This window comes from Lactuca virosa, chromosome 2, assembly GCF_052849685.1.
Source record: "Lactuca virosa cultivar CGN04683 chromosome 2, Lactuca_virosa_CGN04683_v6, whole genome shotgun sequence".
Classification (NCBI taxonomy): Eukaryota; Viridiplantae; Streptophyta; class Magnoliopsida; order Asterales; family Asteraceae; genus Lactuca; species Lactuca virosa.
In genome coordinates this window covers 302,292,236-302,316,579 of record NC_136427.1, presented here as the reverse complement: position 1 = coordinate 302,316,579, position 24,344 = coordinate 302,292,236, and the positions used below count along the sequence as shown (strand labels likewise).

Genomic DNA, 24,344 nt, shown 5'->3' with positions numbered 1-24,344 from the left:
AACTCTCTCTGGAACTGTTGCACCCGTCCTAAGTGTTTCTTAGATTCATTCTATTAAGTTGATGAAGTTTTGTATATCTTTAGACATTAAAATCATGAGCATCTACACATTACAAAGCGCTAGCTAAATCCGTATAACATAGCTAGCTATTTTGCGACATAGTGAATAGTGATGCTATTTTTGAAAAATAACAGAAAATCCATGATTTAATAAAATAAAATTATACAAGCTCGGTAGATAAGGCCTTTTCTAAAAGAGAAATTTGGAAATTTATTTTTATAGTATTAGTGATTACTTTGTAAAATTAATGATTATTTTATGATAGTGCTTAACCCGTGAAAGAACTATTTAACAAATAAGAAGGACGATATTTTAGAATATTTAAGGTTAAGGGCGGTCATTTGTAATTTACCCATTTTTAGTACGCACATTGCCACATTCAAATAAACTGTCCTCCATGTATATATGCAAACACCGCCTCACCATCCATGTATCCGTGCCACTTTTCATCAACCACTCTACTAAAATGCGCTGCCGCTCAGACGGCAGTCGCCGGTCAATGGCGCCACCGCTTCACACCCTATACCTACTCTTCTTCTTCTTCCTTCGTCTTTCTACGGCATGGCGCCCCTTGCCCCATATGAAAAACAACCTCACGGAGCTCGAATTCGGAGGCTATAAAAAGTACGAAGGGTCGTCGGAGTTCGTCAAATTAAAATATCACATGGGACCAGTTCTTACATCTAACATCACCGTACACATTATCTGGTACGGAACCTGGCCAAGCGCCCAGAAACGAATCATCCGCGAGTTCATCAACTCAATATCATCCGCCGACGACCACCGCTCGCCGTCTGTTTCTGGTTGGTGGAAAACCGTCCAGCTCTACACAGACCAAACCGGTTCCAACATCACCCGGTCGGTCCGGCTTGGGCAAGAGAAAAACGACCGGTTGTTATCTCATGGTAAAACCCTAACCCGTTTATCCATACAATCGGTGATAAAATCCGCCGTCACGGCGAAAACAAAACCCTTACCGATACATCCGAAAGGCGGTGTGTACCTTTTACTCACCGCCGATGACGTATACGTCGAGGATTTCTGCCAAAACGTCTGTGGGTTCCACTACTTTACATTCCCTTCGATTGTTGGGTACACGCTGCCGTACGCGTGGGTCGGAAATTCTGCAAAATTATGCCCAGGTATGTGTGCATACCCTTTCTCTGTACCTGATTATATTCCTGGTTTGAAACCTCTGAAATCTCCCAATGGTGAGGCGGCGATCGACGGGATGATTAGTGTGATAGCTCACGAGATTGCGGAGGTAGCTTCGAACCCGTTGGCGAACGCCTGGTACGCCGGTGAAGACCCGTCGTTTCCGGTGGAGATCGCCGATCTATGTGAGGGTATTTACGGGACCGGCGGTGGTGGGTCCTACACTGGGCAGATGTTGAACGATGAAGATGGTGCCACGTATAATATGCATGGGATCCGACGGAGGTTCTTGGTTCAGTGGGTGTGGAATCATGTGGTAAATTACTGTACTGGCCCGAATGCGCTTGATTGATTAAAGGAAAGAGGACGAAACCATGTTTCGCTGTTTATGGTGTACGGGGGCTTTTTAGACTTTTTGTACTTTTCTTCTTTGTTTTTTTATTTTATTTAAGTGCTTGTTAATCATTATTATTATCATTAATATATTATTAATGAAGTTAATTATAGTTTATGCTCTTTCTTGTCGCATTTGGTTTTCCCGCCATAACGTCAGAGGTAACGGTTTAAAGATACTAGTAGTTTATATTGTGTTTGGGGCTAGCTAAAAAAATTAGCTTTAAACTTTATAAACTAGTTTATTATAAAGCTAATTTATAAATTATTTTTGTTATCTTATCTAATATTAAATTACAATAAACTTAAAAAATAAATCAGTTTATATGTCCTATTATCTAAAAGTAATATTTGAAAGACATCAACATCGTAGCCTTTTTTATTTTTATAGAAAATGTGATATCGTTCTTTTCATAATTTAAATTATGTTTAATTTACTTATTTGTCTTGTTGTGCTAACACACCTTTCTTCACAAACCCTAGCCCTTGACTTGAGGCCTCGAATCCAATGTTGCCATCGTTCCCCTTGTTTAATGTGTTTCTTTAAGTTTAAAGTTTTATATTTTAACAGAAAAAAGTTTATGTTATTATTTTTTCATCACCACTCAAAGTTTATATTTTTATGTTTTCATCAAATTGAATGCTGAGTGACATATATACTTCAGAGTTCTTACAAAATTATGAGGTATCCCTAAATATTATCCATTGGGATAATGTCACATTATGGCAACCACCTATCATAATTTTAGATTTTAAATCCATAATTTAAATATAAGAATATATCATTTTTTTTTTCAGTTACACCATTTTAGACTTGGCCAATTAAATAGTTTTTCTGTCGTACGGCATCTTGGTGGAGCTAACATTATAAACCTAAACCTACACCAGATGTTAAAGTGTTGTCTGTTTTTCAAAAGGTAAAACGTCTATAGTTTGTGGATTAAATCTGCAGAAAAAAGTTATTGACTAAACGTATGTAGTTTGTAAGAAAAAATTGTTTGTTTTTTTAAGTCTAGGACTACATAAAAATTGAAACGTGAAAATTAAAGTAAAACATCATTTCGATAATTTCTTAGATAAATAATGACATTATCAAATTGAAAAAAATTTCATTCTTTCATTTACACAGTAAACACAAGTAAACACAAAGATTATCAAACACGATTAATGAATTATTATATTTGTAAACAAATTTGGGAAATATCACATTCCTTTTACACTTTGAACATTATGATTTAGCTTCCCATGTTGCTTTTGGGATTACTTTTTTTTTTTTACATAAAACAAAAAGAAACCAATGGCTTTTAGATTAAAGTAAACCAAATATTAGAGAAATCATATTTCTAATTTAAAATAGAGAAATGCTTCATAGGACCATATATATCTACTCATATATAATCCTTCACATTTATTTTCTTACTCCTATATATAATATATTATATGATGCCTCACCTGCATCACCAATATCCATATATAAATCAAAATTTACCAATCCCATGTACGCATATCATCTATAAAAACAAGCATACATAATGCTTCACAACACCATATACCATGTTCTTCAACATGTCAATGGAAACAAAATGCAAAAAACAGACTAATCAAACCAAAATACACCATAACTCCAAAAAAAAAAAAAAATGCAAGTATAAACTAATCAAACCAAATTACACCATAACTCCAAAAAATAATAAAATGCAAGCATAAACCAATCAAATCAAAATGCCCCTGAAGCCATTGCTATTTGTAGTGTTATGGTGCATTTTGGTTTGATTGGTCTATGTTTGCATTTTGTTGCCATTGGCGTATATGGTGTTGTGAAGCATTATGTAGGTTTGTTTTTATAGAAGTTATGCATACACGAGATTGGCAAATCTATTCTAATAAATGAAAGTTTTTTTGTCATATGTCACACTCTCATTCAATTTGCCAAATGTCATTTTGTGGTTATTTTGAATTTTTTTTTCACATGTCATTTTATGAGTTTTTCTATTTTATTAAATTCAACATAATATTTTAATGTAATAATTGCAATAAATGTAATAATAAATGGATATCAATTTCATTAATGAACGTACTTTTTAATTTCAAAATTCCCAAATTAATGCTCATTAGTTTTTTTGTTTATTTATTTAAATTATTTGTTTAAATTTAAAAGATAAAAAACATTTCAATTATAATAATTCATTATTTTTTTTATTTTCTTATAAATTCAAAGTTCTCAAACATTTTGACATTTATATTCATTTTTTTTAAAATTTTAAATTAACCCATGTATTAAATGGGTCTCACAACCAGTTTTGATTTATATATGGATGTTGGTGTTGTAGATGAGGCACCATATAATATATTTATATATAGGATTTAAAAAATAAATGTGAAGGATTGTATACGAATAGATAGATATGGTTTATTTGAGTGTGACTTGCCTCTCGATTTATTGAATCTTTCATGTAGATGGTGGAATTTTTTTGATGCCTATCTTTTTTTTTTCAAGATTCGATTGACACGGTTGATTCGTTGCACTTGACTTACGTCTGTAAGGAGTTTTTGGAGGCGGTTTCTACACTTTGTGGTGGTCTATTTGATGTTTTCAAAATTCTTTTCATTTTGGTAAAGTTAAGCCAAAAAAATATTTGTTGTTTGATAAAGTGACTTCTCAAAGTTATGGGTTAATAGTAGATGTCGAAAACTAGTGTCAATTAGATTGTCTAGTTACAAGATTCTATTTTGTCTATTTCTTCATATAATTATTTCTTTTGTCTAGCTTATTGCTAGCTTTCAATGATATCCCTTAACTTCTAAAAAAAAAAAAGATAGATAGATATCGTCATATGAAGTCTTTCTCTAGTTTTAAAAAAGAAATATGTTTTCTTTAATATGTGGTTTACTTTAATGTAAAAGCAATTGGTTTCTTTTTGTTTTATGTAAAAAAGGTAAACCCACGAGCAACATGGAAGCTAAATCATAATGTTAAAAGTGTTAAAGGAATTGGATATTTCTGAAATTTGTTTACAAATATAATAATTTATCAATAGTATTTGATAATCTTTGTGTTTACTGCGTAAATGAAAGTAAAATATATAATTTTTTTCCAATTTAACTATGTCATTGTTTATCTAAAAAATAACTGAAACGTGGTTATACTTTAGTTTTCATGTTACAATCATATTTTAGTTTTTAGTATGTAGACTTTGTAAAAACAAACAATTTTTTCTCTTGCAGGTTGCAGACATTTGGTCAGTCTCATCTTATGTAGATGTTCTTCGCAAACTGAAAGACGTTTTACCTTTTCAAAGGTGGTGTTTGTTTTTTCTGCAAATTTTATTGGCCTCTTTTGTGAGCACTACGCAGACCATGTATAAACATTAACTTTCGTAGATTGTTTGATTTTCTTAAGACTACAGACCTAAAAAGGTCTACGCGTCATCATCTTGGTGTAGATGTGGACCAGAGTCTTCCAACATCTTCATACATCTTATAGCCTAAAAAACACATATCTTTATTTTTTTTAAATAAAATTTAGATTTATTCCAACTTTATCTATGATAAACAAATTGGAAAAAAGAAGTTACAATACTTCAATAAAAAAGGTTCGACAACACAATCATGACTTTTGTTGACAAACTTATAAATAAAGATTTAATTACGATAATAGTCGTTAGAACTATTTATATAGATATGAAAAACAATCTTAATATTGTCTTATATTTTTTGTGCCAAATTTATAAAACATTATTTAATGCAACATCATCTCTTTATGGAACAAAAATTTATTGTCAGTTTTTAATTGATTTAATTAAAAAAAGGCAAAATAAAAATTTAGAAAATTTTCATTTTAAAATCTAAGTTTATTTTCATCCATTTTATGTGTTAAATTATTTGATCCCTAATTACAATCTTTAGGCATAACTTTGCAACCAAAACTTATTGGTTTTTATCAATATATACGTTAATTCGCACCATTTTATTTTCTTTTTTATACAATAATACATAGAATTTGATATAGATTTGTTAATTATTTATAATAAAGTCATAAAATATTGAAAAACTCTTTTAAATTAGTTCATTTAGATTTTAGTTTATTTTAGCAGCTTGCAGATGTTAAAAAAACAAACATTCTCATTCTTTTAGACTGCATACGTTTGGTCCAACTCTTCAGTTGCAGATATCTGCAGATGTGGTCTGCATGCTGCATACCTTTTGCCTTAGAAAAAACAAACAACACCTTATTATAAAAAGTCCATGTGGCGCCCATGGACTAACTATGGAATTTTTTCCTAATTCCAACTTGAATGAGCATGCAACTAGGTCAATTGCAAGTTGCAAGTTGCGAAATTCCAAAATTAGTGGTCGGTATTATTTAAGCTCAACCTTTACAAATTCCACGCAACTTGATTATGAATTCTATGTACTTCTCACAACATTACTTGTAACACTCATGTCAGGTATGAATCATTTTTGTGTATGGTTTAAGTTTATTTTGGGTTTTCCCCCTCTGCGAAGTGGTGGTTGTAGCATCACGGCACGGTGTTGCCAAGTCACCACGATCTAGTGGTCATTTAAGAACCGCATCGCGGCGCCGCAATGCACATAAAACCCTAGGTTTCGGGCCTCCACCCTTAGACTCCATCACCCCATAAAGTCCCTAGCTAAACCCTAACCCCTTCTCCTTTGCTTTTTAGCCATTGTTTGGTTGTTTCACTTTTAAAGGAAGAAGACAGAGCCTTAGAAATCAAAGAAGCATCAAGCAAATCCACCTCAACATTTTGTGCATTATTTGGATTCTTGTAAGTCTCTAGAGTCAAATATTTGGGATTCTTTTCTTTGATAAACTGGAGTTCTAAGCAAGTTTAGCCATTTTGTGAGTTTTAAATGAGAGTTGGGAATAAAGTTTGCGACTTTATTAATCTATGGGGTCCTTAGAGCTTTATGTTTCAGATATGGACTTATAACTTCATTGGGTGTTATGCATGGGGTTTTGACCCCATTTCCTCTTCATTTAACCTAACTTGGTGTATGACATGTATTAGACATGCATGTCCATAAATTCAAGATTTTTATGGACCATTAAGGTGTCATGAGGCCTTCTGGAAAATATTTGAATCGATATTATAGTATTAAGAGCTTAATAAGGATTTTGATTTTCCATCCAGACCATAAAGCAGTGGACAGATCCATCGGGATCCTCTGTTCGAACCGGACCAAGGTCTGGTTGCGGCACGATGGTTCGAGAGGGTTGACCATTGACTCTTTTACTAGGTTGACCTTTGGTCAACTTTGAGGTTTTAGGTTGTAATATGAGGTGTGACCTTTGTTTTTAATAGGTAGTCTGTGTGGTTGACTCTAAATGATTTAGAGTATCGGTATTCAACTTTTGATTCATGTGAGTCTTCTCATTATACTATGTTTAGACATGTGGGTGTCATAGTATGCTTGTTGTCTTTGTGACTTCTTGCTAGTATGTTTTTATACTTGTTGGGCGGGGCCCGTTATCTGGACGGGGTCCAACTACTCTAGGCGGGGCCTATTATCTTGACGGGGTCCATTCTTCAGGGAATAATCCTTTATTCTGTGTTGTATGTGGTATTTTTGGGAACTCACTAAGCCTTATGCTTACACTTTTATGTTTAATTAGTTTCAGGTACTTTTGGTAGCAAAGGAAAGAGCTCGGCATTATTGCATTGCATTCACTGGAGAGCCCGCACCATCTATTTTATGATTCCTTTGATGTTTTGTTTAAGACTACATTTTATACTCTGATGATCTTTTGATGAAATATTATTTTAGGATGTTGTTTCCCTTAGAGTATAGATGAGACTAGAGTATGAAGTGTGATCGTTAGGTCTAGATGAGAAATAAATGTTGAGGCATTATAGTTGAGAATAAAGAGAAATAAGAGTAAGTAGAGCATGTGAAGACATGATAAGAGTTAGAGCATAGAGAAGAGATATAGAAGAGTAGACAAGAGATATAACAGAGAAGAGACATAGTAGAGAGGAGACAGATATAGAGTATGTGTAGAGCATGAGAAGAGCCTAAGAAGAGGCTAAGAAAGAGTATGAGATGAAAAGAGAAGAGTATGAGAGACAACGTAGATGACATAGAAAGAGATATATGAGATGAGAAAGAGTAGAGAAGAAAGATAGAAGAGTTAAATGAAATAGAAAAGAATAACATTGTATCCTATTAAGAGAAAGAATTAGATGATAAAGCATGAGAAAAAGAAGGAAATATAGATAAGAAAGGATAGAAAAATAACTTACCAGACACATTGTGTCTGATGCTGCAGATGTTTATGTTTTGCAGGCTCAGGTAGTAGCAGTTGTGGTACTAGAAGAGAAGACAGGAGCACAAGTACAAGACTAGATAGTAGGATGTTATTTATGTATTTCCTTGTTGTTCTAATTTGTATGTAGATTTTATTGTAAACCGATGATTTGTTCTGGGAAGTAAAAGTTTTAATTTGTTTAGAATTCTGCATTGTAGATAAAACTCTAATAATTCCCATATATTAGATGTATAGAAATCCAAGTTCTTACAGATTTGCATCCAAGACATGCAATTCTTTAGACATAGCTTCTTCCCACTCGGGAATGCCTTTGGCTTCATGATAAAAATATAGTTCCTTTGGATGAACAGTAGCAAAAAAAATCATAAGAAGGGGATGAGAAACAGGCTTTATGTATTGTTAACATTGTCACAAATACAAAGATTGGTGAGAGTGTGCTGGCAGGAAAAAATTGACTCCTCAGACATTACATTTTGACAAATGTAATCATTGAGTCTCATAAGAGGATGCCTATATATGGTGGTTCTTCTGAATGGATGAACATTAATAGGAGGATTTAGAAGTGGTTCAGAAGGATGTTCAGTTGGAATTTTAGTAGAATTAGGTGAATTCATGCTAGGGGTAAAATGGGCAAACTCAGAAGATTCATATGTACGGATATCTGGAACAATATTTGGGATATATGAAATATTCTAAAAAGTGATTGAATGAAGGGAATATAAAGGAAATATGTATTCAACAAATTTGACATCCCTTGAAATGGAAATTTGTTTAGTAACCAAGTTGAGAACTTTATATGCTTTTTGACCAAAAGGGTAACCAATAAAAACACATGGATGTGCTCTTGGCATGAATTTATCATGTACAACTAGAATTGAAGGCACACTTCATCAGTTAAAATTATGAAAGTGCAAAGTTGAGACATGAGTTTTGGAACAAAAACTAAATTGTATGTGAACTATGGAACATATAGGACTCCTTGTAAAATAATAGAATCAAGAAATTAGATACTTCTAACAAATAAAACTAATGTATCATGACCATTTGGTAAATAATTGGAATGAGGTTTAGACATAGGAGTTAGATGCATGGAAAACTCTTTGTTGGAGCACATATGATCAGTTGCTCCTGTATCTATAATCCAAGAGTGATATTTATGTAACATAAAAGAGGATTTATAGACATTAGCTGAAAAACTCTTAAATAAAAAACAATTACCATTCAGATCCATGGAATTATGAGTGATAGATGCATTAGCTTGACTGATTAATGAGGAATTCAATGTAGCATTGTTTTGAATCGTCTGAAGAAGGTTGTTGTAGTGTTCTTAAGAAATACCAATGGAAGAATAAGAAGTTACTTTGTGAACAATGGATTTAGCTTCATCTTTATTTGTCTTGGTGAATTTTAAGGTAGATGGAAATCCAACAAGACGATAAGATTGAGATTTTGAATGTCTTGGTTTCTTGCAATGTGAGTAGACAATAAATTTATTAGAAGCATTGACAAACATGCGTAGAAATTACATTGTGATCAATTGAAGAAGAATTAGTGATGCTTCTTTGTATTTCCTCATGAATGATAATGGAAGCATTAAATATTGTAGGAAGAGGTTGCATCATTAAGATATGACCTCAAAGGATCTTGTAAGATTCATTTAATCCCACAAGAAGTTGGATTAAATGTTTATCTTGAAGATATTTGTGGATCCTAGCAATCACACCACAAAAACACGGTGGGATATCTTGAACACTCTTCAATTCATCCCAAATTTTAGTGAGTGAAGTAAGTAGAAAAATTATCTGTGTTTTGAGAAATTAGATATAACCGCTGTTGAATTTGGTAGATCAAAGCACTATTAGACTGGTCATACCTTTGATGAAGTTCTTTCCAAATTTAGGAAGCAGTTTGTAGAAATAAGACACTATCAACAATGTCTTTATTAAGAGAGTTCAACAACCAACTAATAACCATTGAATTGACTCATAACCAAGTAGAATATGTTGGTGACTTTAGTGTTATCAACATATTTTAGTGTAGTTATTATTATTAATATTAAGATAGACTGAGCTCCATTAATTATCTGGGACATGAGGTGCGGGGTGCACACTCGGAGTGACAAATATAAACTCGGGAATACGGGGTTCGGGGGGAGAGCCCCTGGGTGCAGAGTTCCAAGGGGCTACGCCCCTTGCGGGGTCCAAGGGGAAAAGCACCTGGCGGTGGTGATATAATAATGATGATGTAGTGATATATGGAAAGGGTCCAACCATACAAATTCCCGCCAAAACTAGTAGTGATATCATGATAATGTCATAAGTTAGTTATGTCATAATAACCAACTCATTTTGGTGCCAAATGCATGCAAACTTCGTCAAACCAACTTTCAATCGATTTTCTATCATCTATTTAAGGATGATTGATGTTCTAAAATTCGGTTGGAACATAGATACTCTGAAATCATTCTTCTGATTTTATTTATCTCTTCAAGAACACAAAACAACAAGGTATTTTTCTGTGTTTCAGATTTAGAAGTGGCTTGACTTCTAAATTGTCATTTTTTGAGTTATCCCAAATCCGATTTCATGATACCTCAAGCTATAGGGTCGAAATCACAGATTTTGGAAAGTGATTGCAATCACGATCCTAGAAATATCCAAGTAAATTGATATTCTTAAGACCCCAAAATCTAACAGAATTGGTAGCCATTAGTTGTTGGTTGAGAAATGGAACCATCGACAAATGATAACTTGTTCTTGGCTGAAAGATAAAGAACCATGAACCGCTTCTAAGTAGAAAATCCAACGCCATTAAAGACATTGGAAAGAAGTACAATGCTTAGATTATCAGAGGATTCGACAAAATATGGACTAGAAATGTCAATTAGGGATTCAATGATTTTATGGACATGAATTCAACTCGATTCAACCATAAACGAAATTGAAAAGAGATTGTGGCAATTGAGCAGTAATCGATTTGCTCTAATGCCATGTAAGAACTAGAGAGAAAGAAAGATGATTTGAAAAAGAATTTCTCTCAATGATTATGAAAACATAAAATATAATAGGACATATACAGTAACAGTTAACTAACCTCAACTAATTTCTAACCAACTGGAAATAATGAACTTGTAACAAACTAATGATAAATTACAAAATACCCTTATGTACAAATAAATAACATTTCGATCATTCTTCTTGCTGACATAATCAGTGGCGAATCTAGAATAAAAAACCACGTGGTTCCCAAATTAAGTGAAGATGATAAAAAAAATCAACAACACTTGTGGGGAGGTTGGGTCGGGTCGTGTACCTAAAAAAAACTTGACCAACCAGTTCAACCTATTAAAACTGATCAGACACCACCGATTAAATTTTTTAAAAAACCAACTGAAATATAACTAAAAAACGTATGACTTAATGAAAACCTAGTTGATTATTAGTGCATTGATATCTTATTATTTGATAAAAATTGTATATTATATTTAACCATATATGTTTGACAACACATAAGAAGCAAATGTCCCCTAGTAACTTATTTTTTTCTCATTTCAAAATGGTTTTTTAAGACACTTTTTAGAAAACAAACTCAAGGCTGGTTCTCTACTTTTTCTAAGCTAGTTTCTCTCTCTCTCTCTCTCTCTCTCTCTATATATATATATATATATATATATATATATATATATATATATATATATATATTTTAAATAGAACTGAAAATTTAAGTATGTCCTAGGACCTACCTTCTTCCTTAGTAGATACGCCTCTACCGACATTGATATATGTATGCTAACACCTATGATTCCTTGTTGATTCAGCATGTTAATATCATAGTTAATTATAAACTATCAAAATCTTTCATCGTGTTAATATCATAGTTAATTCTAAACTATCAAATTCTTTTATCTAACAATTCTAAATGAGTTTTTTCAAAGAAACCCCCCCCCCCTTTTTTTTTTAGTTTTTCAAAAATAACTACTTTCTACAAAATGCATTCGTTCTAGAGTATTGTTCATATTTCGAAGTTTTTTTTAATTGTTTTTCAAAGAAATGTTTTTATTTTTTTTGGGATTTCGAATGCTACATTTCAAAGTGTTTAATGTAACCGTTTTTTTAATAAAATGTTTAATTTTATGCACTAATATCGTATATAGTTCACATTAGTATATTTATTTAACTTTTTGTTAGTTTTAAGTAAAAAAATGATTTTTTTCTTGAATTTCCAGAATTGTTCATCGAATTTCGGACTTGTTCTTGAAATTCTAAAGTTTTTTTTTTTTCCGAAATTCGAAATTTCAATTCAGAATCCGAAATGTCGGTTCGGAATCCGGAATGTTGGTCCAGAATCAATCCAAAATGTATTTTTTGTCAGAAAAAATGTTTTTATTGGTCCGGAATGACCATTCCGGACCAAATGGTTACTTTTGTTAAAAATATTTTTTTTGTTATTTTTTTAAATACACATTGTAGTCAGATTACTTAATTTACCTAAAATAAACTATGAAATTAAAATGACGTGTCAAATATGGGGCCATTTAAGCGTCTAAGTTGGGTACCATATAGAACTCGACGAATCCAATTTATGCATATGATCGATTACATAAAGAGGGTGATTGAGTGATGGTGAATTCTATAATCTAGTGTTGGGATGAAGTTGTGTAGAAACCCCACCAACCCATTTCGGCCCTCGTTAAGCTAAGGAAAAAAGGTTGTTGGTCTAGTAGGTGTTGCCAGTTTAAATAAATTCATAAAAAAAGCACATCAAAGTACTTCCAATTAAGTCATGTCTATTCTAGACTCTTTAAACATCGATCTCTTTGTATGTATTTATCTAATCATCCATGTGCTTTGGTAGTTCATCACTCCCCACTTCTACTGGACCACTTGTTTTGTTCATAATAATAATATTATTATTATTTTTGTGAAGTTGCTGATAATTGATTGACAAAATGTTGGTGTATAGTGGTATGGGGGCCTAATAATCGTGTCCTTATAATAGGGGCAGACTGCATCTATTCAAGAAAAGGTACCTGAAAAGTTGACAACACCCTAAAGCCAATGTATTTTAAGCGAAATTAAGAACATTGTTGAATAGGTTTTGTCGCTTGTAGAAGTCCCATATATGCTCTTGCGACATAAGGTTTTAACTTTTACATGCATAAAAGAGAAAATAATTAATGTGCGTGGTAACATGTTCTAAAACTAGAGAAGCAAATGTCAATAATGGCACTTTAGTTGCTAACATGTAAACATGTTGGTGTGTATCAACTTGGATAAATATAAAATAGCTTAATGAACATGCTTTAATCTTAGAAACTAAGAAAAAGTGAAAGTTAAATGCTATGAAATTGGGACGAAAGTTGAAACAAGAAACAAGGTTGTTGGACAAAAAGAGTTTGTCTATGTTTTTTTATTTTATTTTTTATTTATTTATTTATTTATTTTTTTAAAGCATATCATCAAAAGCCAAAGAACGTAGGACCCAAAATGCATAACCTTGGCAAAGGTGCAAAATACTTTACCCTTAGAAATATTGAAAAAATATTAAAAAACGAACATTAGAAACCAATAAAAATTAATCTAAGCATTTGATTAGTTAATTTTTTTTTTAATTTATTATTATTATTATTATTTTTTATCAATGGACAAAAATAAACAAGGCATGATGGTAAATTATAGAAAAATCCCTTGGCATCAAAACTCTAACGTTAGACAAAAAAAAATCAAATATGATGGTTCTTTCTCTTCTCTCACCAATATCCAAGAGCTCAAACATAATCCCTAAGGTTTGGAGGAGTGATTCGCTAAACACTTGCCATCATCCTCGCTAAAGAGTCGCTACACCACCTCCATGAAGTGCTACCAGTCGTGCTAGGAAGAACTCACTAAGGAGCTAGCGAAAGGAAAGAGGAGAGATAAAGTGGATAGCTGAATTCCTATTGGATGTATCATTTTTTTATTTATAAAATAAACCTTATTAAAATAACACACCCTTACTCCTTACCTTTTTACAACTTGGATGCTACCGTTTCCTTTAGCCTACATGGCTTCAAAAAATCCTATGTGGCTTCAAAAAAATACTATGTTAAAGGTGTTACCAGTCCCTCCAGCCTAACACCATCATCGCCAACTACCACTGCCGCTACAACTATCGATGTCGTCCCCACTACTGCATCCTTCCCCCTTGTTGCTGCCTCCGACCAATGACGAAACCACCGCCTCCTTCCTCCAATGTGATGGCTCCAAAACTGATAGTTTGATGCACTTTCACAATGCTTTTGTTGTCTCCTAATCCTAACACCACACCACCGTTGACGTCACAAGGGTACTTTGTAGTTCTTCGATGGATTTTTCTTCAGTGTTCTTTGATTCTTTAATTGACACCACAACATACATGTACTTCTCGGTTAGAGTTATGAGGATCTTCTCCACGATCTTGACGTCTGCCATCACTTCTCCATTGCTTCTCATTTGATTTGAGATTGTGAGAACTCTACCGAAGTATTCAGGGATAGTCTCTTCTGCCTTCATCTCGAGAACTTTGAAATCCCTTCAAAGTTTCTGCAACATGGACTTCTTCACTCGATCATTCCCTGCAAATCTGTTTTGCATGGAATCCCACACTGCCTTGGAGGTCTGTCTATCCAGGATTTGCTCAAAAGTAACCATATCGATTGTCTGGTATAGATAGTGTTTGACCTGCACATCTTTCATTCACAACTCTTCCAACCTTCTCTGCGTCACTTTGGGCAACACCAACAGTAAGTTCTCTAATTCCTGGATCGATCAGGTTCCATACCTGCTTTGCTTGCAACAAATTCTCCATCATCTCGCTCCAATGCTCATAATGACTGGCGAAGATCTGCATCTTCACTTTATCGTCATTCATGGTTTCGCTTCTCTGTGTTTGTGATCGAAATTCGCTCCGATACTACAATGATAGAGAGATTATCACATGGTATTTCTCCCTTAATTCGATGCCTTAATCAATTGCCAAAGTGGCTTTAAATACAAGATGAAATACAACAGAATAAATGAAAGAGCTAAATAAATGGAAGACTACTAAAAATTCGGAAAAAGCTTATGACCTGGTATATCACGTGCACTACACTTCAATTGACCTGATCAACTTTATTTTAAATTCTTTTATTTGCTTGAAGAGCACTCCAACATTTTGTCTAAACTTCATGTCATAGCGGGTAAAACTAAAAGTAAAAGTGACTTTTCGGGTAAATCTGAACGTAAACCGATAAGTTCGATTTTTGGATGGGTTCGGTTTTCAGTTTCGTGGGTCATTTTTTCGGTTCAAACCATGAGTTTATGGGTTTCGGGTTTAAACATGTGGGTTTTGGGTTTCAACCAGTTTTTCAACAATTCTAAATAATACTAAAACAAATTCAGCCAAATTTAATACCATACAAAAACACTAGATTCAATCAACTAGTTTAAGGAAACAAAGAAAAAGAAAAGCCAACTAATTTAAAGAAACTAAGAAAGATTAAAAATTAAAACTAGCTGATAGGTTTTGGGTTAAAACCGTGAGTTTGGTCGGTGTCTGTTCGATTTTAAAACCAATGGGTTGGGTTTTAATGTGCAAATCAAACCCAAATCGGATTTTTCGGTTTTAAAAATCTAAACCCAAAACCGACGGTTTGTGTTCAATTTTGGTTTTATCGGTTTTCGGTTTCAGTTTTGCGGGCACTAAACTACATGATTTTCTTTTTCTTAATAAAATTTGAATAGTGATGAGTTTTATAGGTTTGAAGGCAACGTAAAAGGACTTTGCTAATAATTCAAGATTATACTAATTTAGTTATTGACTTAGACACCTAATCCAACATATAGTACATCAAACTGTGCCTAGGGTCATATCTCCAAAGGGATGAAAATTTCTGTCTTATGTAGAGTAGAGCAGTACTAATTGTAATGATGTATTGTAGCTCCATTTTACGAAAATTATATAAAAATCTTCCAGGGGCCCAAAAATATGTTATATGTACGTGAGAGGTGCTGGCCGCTGACTGAGGCGGGAGTGATCATCGATCTCATGAATCATGAATCATGAAACACCGTTGATTTGCATTTCCGTGCATCCAAACTCGAAACTCGAAAATGAAAATAGAAAAAGAGGGCGGGAGCGAGCCTAAAAGGAGGGTATATTTTTTGAAAAAAAGGGTATATTGAAGAAGCACCGGATGGTTGATCAGGTTCGGGTTGTCTAACATTCTAACGACCAACCCCAACTCTAACACCGACCTTCCAACATGTTTTGAAGCCATGGTTAATCACCTTCAAAATTTTCACCTCCCAGTTTCAATCGGGTAAAAGTTATGAAATTCGATTGTATAATTTTCACTTATTTGATCATTTGGAATTTGGTAACTGTGTTATAAAATTAGGAATTATATCCGACTTTTGGAAATTTGGATTGAATATGAAAACGTGATCTGTGTATTTTGTAATTTGTCATTTGTATTTGTTTAAGAGATTTTCAATCTATTGAAAGATGGCCCAGCAAGCACACTACAAAACAACCTTAACACACCAACAATTTATCTGTTTGTCTTTGTTGCTTGTAGTTATTTCATCAAGTCATTTGTACTGTCATTTCTTTGCAGTTTCTCAATTCTCAATTTTGTAGGTTGTGACAGTTAATAATGACTGGGTTTTTGAATTGTAATTTATTATTTGTATTTGAATAACTTTATTATTTTTATGTGTGTTCTAATTTGTTGCGTACTTTATCTACCACTATAAATAAAAAAAGTTGGTCTTAGGCTTAAGCTTTCAAAAAGATTAGTTTAATATTTTATCTAACTATCTGGAAAATTTTGAACGACAAGTCATCTGGTTTTCTTGGAAAAATGTCAAACTCTAAAGTATAATCCATAATTTGAATAAGGCATTATATAATTTTCAAAACATGTGAATAAACCCCTATTTTTATTTTATTATACAAAATTCATTCTATGCTATGCTTCCCGCGGAAATCTCCCCCTTTTGTTAGTTTGTATCTTCTAAAACCTTTCCCCCAAATCGAACGAAATTTGATCCAATAAAACCTAGAAATCATCATCATCATCATCATGTTTTTCGACAAATTATTCTCTCTCTCTTTATGCTAAAATCTACACTCACATTGATAAAGGGGTGAATAACAGGATTCTCTCCGTCTGATGTCACATCCACAACCTTCATCAGAATTTGAACGAACCTCGAATAATCCCGTTGTTGATGATGCTGATGGAAACTTACATCCTAATCATCAAAGATCAGGTCCACTCCTCAGATTGACGAAAATACCTCCAATCTCGATTCGTCGGATCCACACCATGGATGAAATGAGAGATAACAACGTTGGAGGTGGATGCGACGACGGCATCAAATCTTACAAAGATTGTGATCGCCGAACAGACGAAGCTGATATACTCGATGCTTCATCTCTTGGCCTAAATCGTATTCGCAGTCGCTCCTCTTCTTTGCATCGTAGGGTGGTTGATTCTACTGCTGGCACAGCCTCAAAATCGGATGCCTATGATGTAGATAAGATCGCAAATCCTCCGGGAGGCAAACTGGACACAGCGAAACAGCCTGCAAAAGCTGATCCAGGTTACATGATCAATCTTCCGAGATAACATATACTTACGATCGATCTTATATGCTTATTAGATTTTTGTTTGGGCTTAAAGTACATTTCAACTTGCTTAAATTAGATGCAACTCATGATTAATTATGTATTGCATTTTTTTCTCTAGGCAAGAAGGTGTCCTGGGGCCAATCTAAATCCTTACAAGTTCAACTACAATCTAATGCTGGAATGGAGGTAATATCGTGTTAGTGGACAGGAAAATAAATTTAAATCCTGAAGTTTGTTTTGCTTGTATAAATTCTTAATTTTTCTAGGTTTATACTTAGTTAAAGGAATTGGTGGTTGATACTGATTCTGAAGTGCTGATTCTAGGGCTCTAACACAGCGTTTGCCAAGGAAATGCAGTCTCCAAGGTTCCAGGCCATAATGCGTGTCACAAGTGGTCGCAAAAAGAAAGTTCCTGATATAAAAAGCTTCTCTCATGAACTCAATTCCGAAGGAGTCAGACCTCTGCCACTGTGGAAACCTCGTGCATATGGACATGTGGAGGTAGCTGCTTGTTTCAATAATGAATAGTTAATCTCATGCTCTTTCAACTCCATCCTTATAACTCTCTTCATTTATTCAACTTCAGGAGATCATGGTAATGCTGAGGGGAAAGTTTGAAAAGTTGAAGGAAGAAGTGAATGCTGACCTGGGCATCTTTGCTGGAGATTTGGTTGGAATACTTGAAGAAACTCCAGAATCTCATCCAGAATGGAAAGAGATGTTGGAGGACTTGTTAATTATAGCTAGCAAGTGTGCAAAAATGACATCCAATGAATTCTGGTTGAAGTGTGAAAGCATTGTTCAGAGTCTTGATGATCGTCGTCAGGAGTTACCCATGGGTATACTCAAACAAGTCCATACCCGTCTCTTGTTCATACTCACCCGATGCACTCGACTTGTGCAATTCCATAAAGAGTGTGGATATGAAGATAGCCACCACATTTTGGGGCTTCATCAGCTAAGTGATATTGGTGCCTATACAGAGTCTACATACAACTTTAACAACTCATTAGTAAAAGATCAAGCTACTGAGTCTCAAGCTGGCAGCTCACATGAAGGGGATCAGGAGCTAGATCAAACAAAAGGTGCTACTTCATCTACTGGTAAAAGGATTTCATCTTGGAAGAAGCTTCCATCTCCTGCAGATAAGGTTGTAAAAGACCATAATGACCTTGACATCCCATCAAAGGAGTTATCCGATTCCTCCGACCATTTGGAACTTAAAGATGAGCATGAGCATAGCCCCCCGGTGTGCCCTTCTGAGAATTTTGAGATAACCTCAAAAGTAAGGAGAGTTACATTTGGATTTTCAGAAGAGCAACATCATTATGAGAGCTCATTAATATGCCGTATATGTGAAGTTGAAATACCAACTGTACACGTAGAGCAGCACTCTAGAATATGTACTATTGCTGATAGATGTGATTTAAAAGGCGTGAGTGTGAATGAAAGACTCGAAAGAGTTGCAGAAACTCTTGAAAGGATCATTGATGAATGGACACCAAAAGGTGCTGACATGGCAATTGGAAGTCAAGAAAGTGCAAGAACATCTCTATCAAGTATATCTGAAGATCTGGACAAGTCCTGTCAATTCTCTGAAGACCTAGATAGCATCCAGGAAACAGACACAGAAGATTTCCACAGTTTACCTGACACGAATTGCAGCACACGTGGCACTATGATACCTATTGTGGGTCCAAAAGCCTTATCGGCTGGATGCATGACTCCTAGATCACCTCTACTCACACCAAGAGCGAACCAGATCGATGTATTCCTGAGTGGAAGGAAAACCATATCTGAGTATGAAGACTGGCAGCAGGTATCGCGATCTATATTATGTGTTAAATTAAAGAAAGCTAAAGGGTAATATCAATTTTCTTTTTCTATTAAGGTGCTAAAACATCCCAATTCCCAATCGAATGACAGATACACAAGCTACTGGAAATCGCTCGATCTCTGGCCCACATAAACACAAACGATTACAGTGCATTGGATTCCATGCTTGATCGTTTAAAAGACCTCAAGTATGCTATCCAGGATCGAAAGGTGGATGCCCTTATTGTTGAGACATTTGGGAGACGAATTGAGAAACTATTACAGTGAGTGGATCTATGCACGTAACCTAACCTACCTAGTTGATATTATATGTGTATGTCTGTTATTATATATATATATATATATATATATATATATATATAATACTTGTTGAATTTGATGACAGGGAGAAGTATGTACTTCTATGTGGGCAGATAGAGGACGAGAAAACAGAGAGTCACATGTCGTATGAAGATAGTCTATCAGGAGAGGAGATGGGGCGTAATGTACGTGCTAGCCCTGCTACAAGTGCATACTCCAAGGATCGAACATCAATTGAAGATTTTGAAATAATAAAACCAATTAGCAGAGGTGCATTTGGACGGGTTTTCTTGGCCAGGAAGAGGGCAACAGGCGATGTTTTTGCAATAAAGGTAAGGCGTTTATAAAGTTATTTCATACATGTCTGGGCAGATATTTGATCTTAAAAAACGAAAATGCAAATATGCAATACTTGAGATCTGAAATAACTTATTTATTAAAGTGTTGCAGGTTTTAAAGAAGGCTGATATGATTCGTAAAAATGCAGTTCAAAGCATTTTGGCAGAACGTGATATCTTGATATCAGCTCGCAATCCTTTTGTGGTGAGAACTGAGAACTGACAACTGAGAATGTTGAAGATATAATTGTAAAGTGGAAGTTTGGTAAGTTGTTTAGCATTTGACGTGGACAGGTACGGTTTTTCTACTCTTTCACATGTAGAGAAAATCTATATCTGGTGATGGAGTATTTAAACGGAGGAGATCTTTTCTCTTTGCTGAGAAATCTTGGTTGCTTAGAAGAAGGCATGGCACGTGTATATATTGCAGAACTTGTGAGTTGTTTCTTTGCGTTTATTTCTTTCTATTCTAGGAGTAGGAGTGGTTTGTGAGTGATGATTTGTTTCAGGTTCTTGCGTTGGAGTATTTGCATTCTTTGAATGTGATTCATAGAGATTTGAAGCCTGACAACTTGCTGATTGGTCCAGATGGCCACATCAAGGTCAATGTTTTCTTTGGTTTATGATTAAATGATTAGATTGTGTATGTTAGAAGAGATATGTATATGTATGTATGAATAAATGAAGGAATGAATGAATCGTGTTGGTCTCATTCTCATCTTACAATTCTAATTCGTAATTTTACAGCTGACAGATTTTGGGCTATCGAAGGTTGGTCTGATAAACAACACGGAGGAAATATCAGGGACCGGATCATCAACCATCAGGACTGCTATCTTTCAAGACAATAATAATAATAATAATAATGAAGTCAAGACAGAATCGCCATCACCATCACCATCACCATCACCGGTCAACAGCAACAGAGAAGAACGCCAAAAGCTCTCTGTTGTTGGCACTCCTGACTATCTCGCACCCGAAATACTTCTCGGCATGGGACATGGTTCGATTTTTCACTTTCTACCATAATTATAAATTTTAAATTATATATATTTAATATATATAAATATCCCTACTTCGCGCATCGCAGCCGCAACAGCTGATTGGTGGTCTGTTGGTGTTATCCTGTTTGAGCTACTTGTAGGGATTCCACCCTTTAATGCAGGATCTCCACAGGTATGTATGTATGTATGTTCTGTCCAATATATTTTTTTTATTATTATTTGGATTTTGACGTTTGAAGTTTGAAGTTGTTGTGTAAATATTTGTGCAGCAAATTTTTGCCAACATTATGAATAGAGACATACCATGGCCTGAGGTACCCGAGGACATGAGCTTGGAAGCATATGATCTGATAAACAAGTGAGACATTTTTATTAACGGATCATAAAATTAAAATTGACTTATGGTTCTAGCGCCTTTCCCTGTAACACAGTTCTTTAATTTATTATTATTATTATTATTTTGTTTGGTGTGTTGTCAGCTTGCTTATTGATAATCCGATTCAACGTTTAGGTGCAACCGGGGCTGGAGAGGTAAAAGATTATATCTCTACATAAGATGATGATAAATTTTGATGAATTACAATTACTTACTAACTGTTGTATAACAGGTGAAGAGACACCCTTTCTTTCAGAATATCAACTGGGACACACTTGCAAGGCAGAAGGTTATTTATTTCATCAATTTTCTCATTCAATTCAATTATATAAAGTATAGTCGAGAGATATTTGGCAAACATCCATCTGAAAAGTAAAGTAAATAGTTTGTGTTTGTATTTTCATGAAGGCAACATTTATACCATCAGCTGAAGCTCTTGATACGAGCTATTTTATGAGTCGATATATCTGGAATCCAGACGACCAACATCTGGATGGTGGTAGTGATTTCGATGATATGTCTGAAGCTGACACATCTTGTGGTCATAGTTCTCTCAGCAACATGGTCGATGAAGAGGTAAATAACTACAACCTCCTCTGTCTCATAATCTCATTCTCTACTCTTACTCTGTGTTGTGTTTTTACTTGACAGCAGAGCGAGGGATACAGTCACATGGCCGACTTTGGTGGTCCACATCCTAATGTCAATTATTCTTTCAGTAATTTCTCATATAAGGTCAGTTTCATCTCATATACCTAATTCCAAATTCCAAATTCATACTTACAATAATACATATTTGTAATATCTTTTTTTTTATTATCAGAATTTGTCCCAGTTGGCTTCCATCAACTACGATTTACTTATAAAAAGTGCTCAAGATTCCATACAAGATTCAAAACCAGATACCCCATGACACAAATTTCACCAATCAAAATATTTATTTTTTCTTGTAAATATAATATAAAATTGCAATCCATTTCTATTAAGAAATTCATCAGTTTCTGTTATTTGTTTGTTTGAAAACTCTCCAACCCTGGCGTAAAGGGGACACCGGTTCCATTAAGCCAAAGGTTACCTGACAAGAATTTAGCAAGCGTGTAATGCTGAGCGATCTTTACATCTTTTATTGCATGGTGACCACGCCATTTGACTCATTCACCAGTAGACGAACCCGGTCCATAATTCTTGTACTCACCACAATCACCACAATAACAATAACTGGTCCGATTAAAACCCCAACTATCAACCCACCCTTTCGGATCCACCAAATCCTCTAAAAAACACTCCATATAAACAGCCAACCATACGGAAACCCATGGTCTTCCTAAAAAGGCTCTAAACTCACTGACTGCTCATTGGTTGTTTAAGATCGGCTGCAGCTTTTATCTTCCACCCTTGTAATGAATATCCGGTGGATTCGTTATGGTATTTCCGCCCGTGTGCCGGGGCGTGGTTTTCTCAGGAAGATTTCACAATCTTGGAAGACGGCTAGAGCATCGCCGAAGATGAAATCTACTGTTCCGAAGACGTGGCATTCTTTGTAGAATTGTTTACCGAAAAAAGTAAAAAGTGTGTCTTGGTATCCCTCGATGCTGCACCGGTAGAAGGCTGATTGGTCGCTGCTGGAGAGGAGGGACACCGCTTGCCCGCCTTTTGGCCCAGCCGTATTCCGGAACGTCATGTCTCGGGCGATAAATCCACCGCCCCAGATTTCTGCAATCCACAAAAATCTATATTACTAAATTAATTTTGTTTTTACAAACTATTTAAGGATAAAATTACATAAATAGGCGTTGAAGAAAACTACTCCTTGTTCATTGTTCTTACCACAATTCTTTGACACGGAACGATCTGCGAAGTCCTTAAACGTTGCAACCTAAATTCTTTTAGACTGTATGGTATGAGCAACGGGGAGGCCCTGCACGTTATTAGGCGTTATGACATGAGCCGTTATCGTGGCAACGATCCCATCAAAGTACTCAACGCCAGCTACCCCACAAGCTTTTTCCTGGAACATTTGGGTACTTTGACTCGATCCCTTGGGCTCGTTTCAGAGCCACACGTACGCTTCATCTATGGCTGCTTGTACAGTCATCCAGGAACCGGTTTGTATATATGGTGGGGTTGTGGAGGGCAACATAGTGATTGCAGGATTCATAGTGTGGGGTTTGGGTTTATGGTGCCGGATGTGGTGGTTTGCGATGGTGAAGAGAAGATGAAGGTAATCATGATGCATATGAAGAGTGCATGCTTAGTAGCCATGTTTGAAATTACTGATTTATGCTCTTCTTGAAATGCTTTTTATAATACTAATTAATCACAGATAGTGATAAAGTAGTCACCCATGTATTATATTATTAATTAGTTAAAAAAAAAAAAGTTAAATATAAACTAAAAACTTTGAGTTTATAAGAAAATAAGAAAAATAATGAATTATTAAAATTGAAATGTTTTTTTAAATAAATTTAAACAAATAATTTAAATAAATAAACAAAAAAAAACTTTAATTTGAAAAATTTGAAATTAGAAGGTAAATCCATTAATAAATTTGATATCAATTTATTTCTAAATTTATTGTAATTATTAAATTAATGTATTATGTGCAATTTAATAAAATAAGAAAACCAATAAAATGACATGTGAAAAAAAAATATAAATTAAAGTAATAACAAAATGACATTTGACAAATTGAATGAGGATGTGACATGTGTCAAAAAAATCTTTATTTATTAAAATAGATTGCGTTTGTTATTGATCTTTAATATAAGATTTGAGTCCACCATACCGAAAGCCACAGTTGTCAGACAATTATATTAAATTTTTCAGACAATTATATTAAACTTTTCAGATTAAAGAAAAAACATTTTTTATCAAGTAATTAGAATCTTGTTTTAGTTAAATATAAATTCAGGAGTTGGTATTGTAATTGGTGCGGTTATATTTCCAAATTTCCT

At 34.4% G+C, this 24,344-nt stretch overlaps 1 protein-coding gene, 1 long non-coding RNA gene and 1 pseudogene across 4 annotated transcripts; 2 read left to right on the top strand and 1 right to left on the bottom strand.

Moving 5' to 3' along the window:
- The first annotated feature begins 441 nt into the window (after window positions 1-441).
- Window positions 442-1,731, top strand: LOC145161559 (protein EXORDIUM-like 3 pseudogene; annotated as a pseudogene).
- Window positions 1,732-16,791: 15,060 nt separating this feature from the next.
- LOC145161558 (uncharacterized) lies at window positions 16,792-18,276 on the bottom strand. The gene is made up of 2 exons (XR_013738531.1): window positions 18,183-18,276; window positions 16,792-17,490 (listed from the first exon to the last, which is right to left on the bottom strand). It is a non-coding gene; the product is annotated as an uncharacterized LOC145161558 (long non-coding RNA).
- On the top strand, window positions 17,076-22,397 carry LOC145161556 (putative serine/threonine protein kinase IRE). Of its 3 annotated transcripts, none has more exons than XM_079081103.1 (17): window positions 17,076-17,508; window positions 17,655-17,722; window positions 17,861-18,037; window positions 18,123-19,355; window positions 19,463-19,635; window positions 19,758-20,004; window positions 20,123-20,215; window positions 20,305-20,445; window positions 20,520-20,612; window positions 20,758-21,013; window positions 21,101-21,186; window positions 21,284-21,372; window positions 21,494-21,545; window positions 21,623-21,679; window positions 21,799-21,966; window positions 22,045-22,125; window positions 22,214-22,397. In XM_079081103.1, the coding sequence occupies exons 1-17, from the start codon at window positions 17,076-17,078 to the stop codon at window positions 22,301-22,303; spliced, it is 3,537 nt and encodes a 1,178-aa protein (XP_078937229.1). In that variant the 3' UTR covers window positions 22,304-22,397. The 3 variants fall into 3 exon arrangements, with proteins under 3 accessions (XP_078937229.1, XP_078937228.1, XP_078937230.1); XM_079081102.1 differs by having other exon boundaries at window positions 22,042-22,125; XM_079081104.1 differs by lacking the exons at window positions 22,045-22,125; window positions 22,214-22,397 and having other exon boundaries at window positions 21,526-21,545; window positions 21,799-21,941.
- The last annotated feature ends 1,947 nt before the right edge of the window (window positions 22,398-24,344 follow it).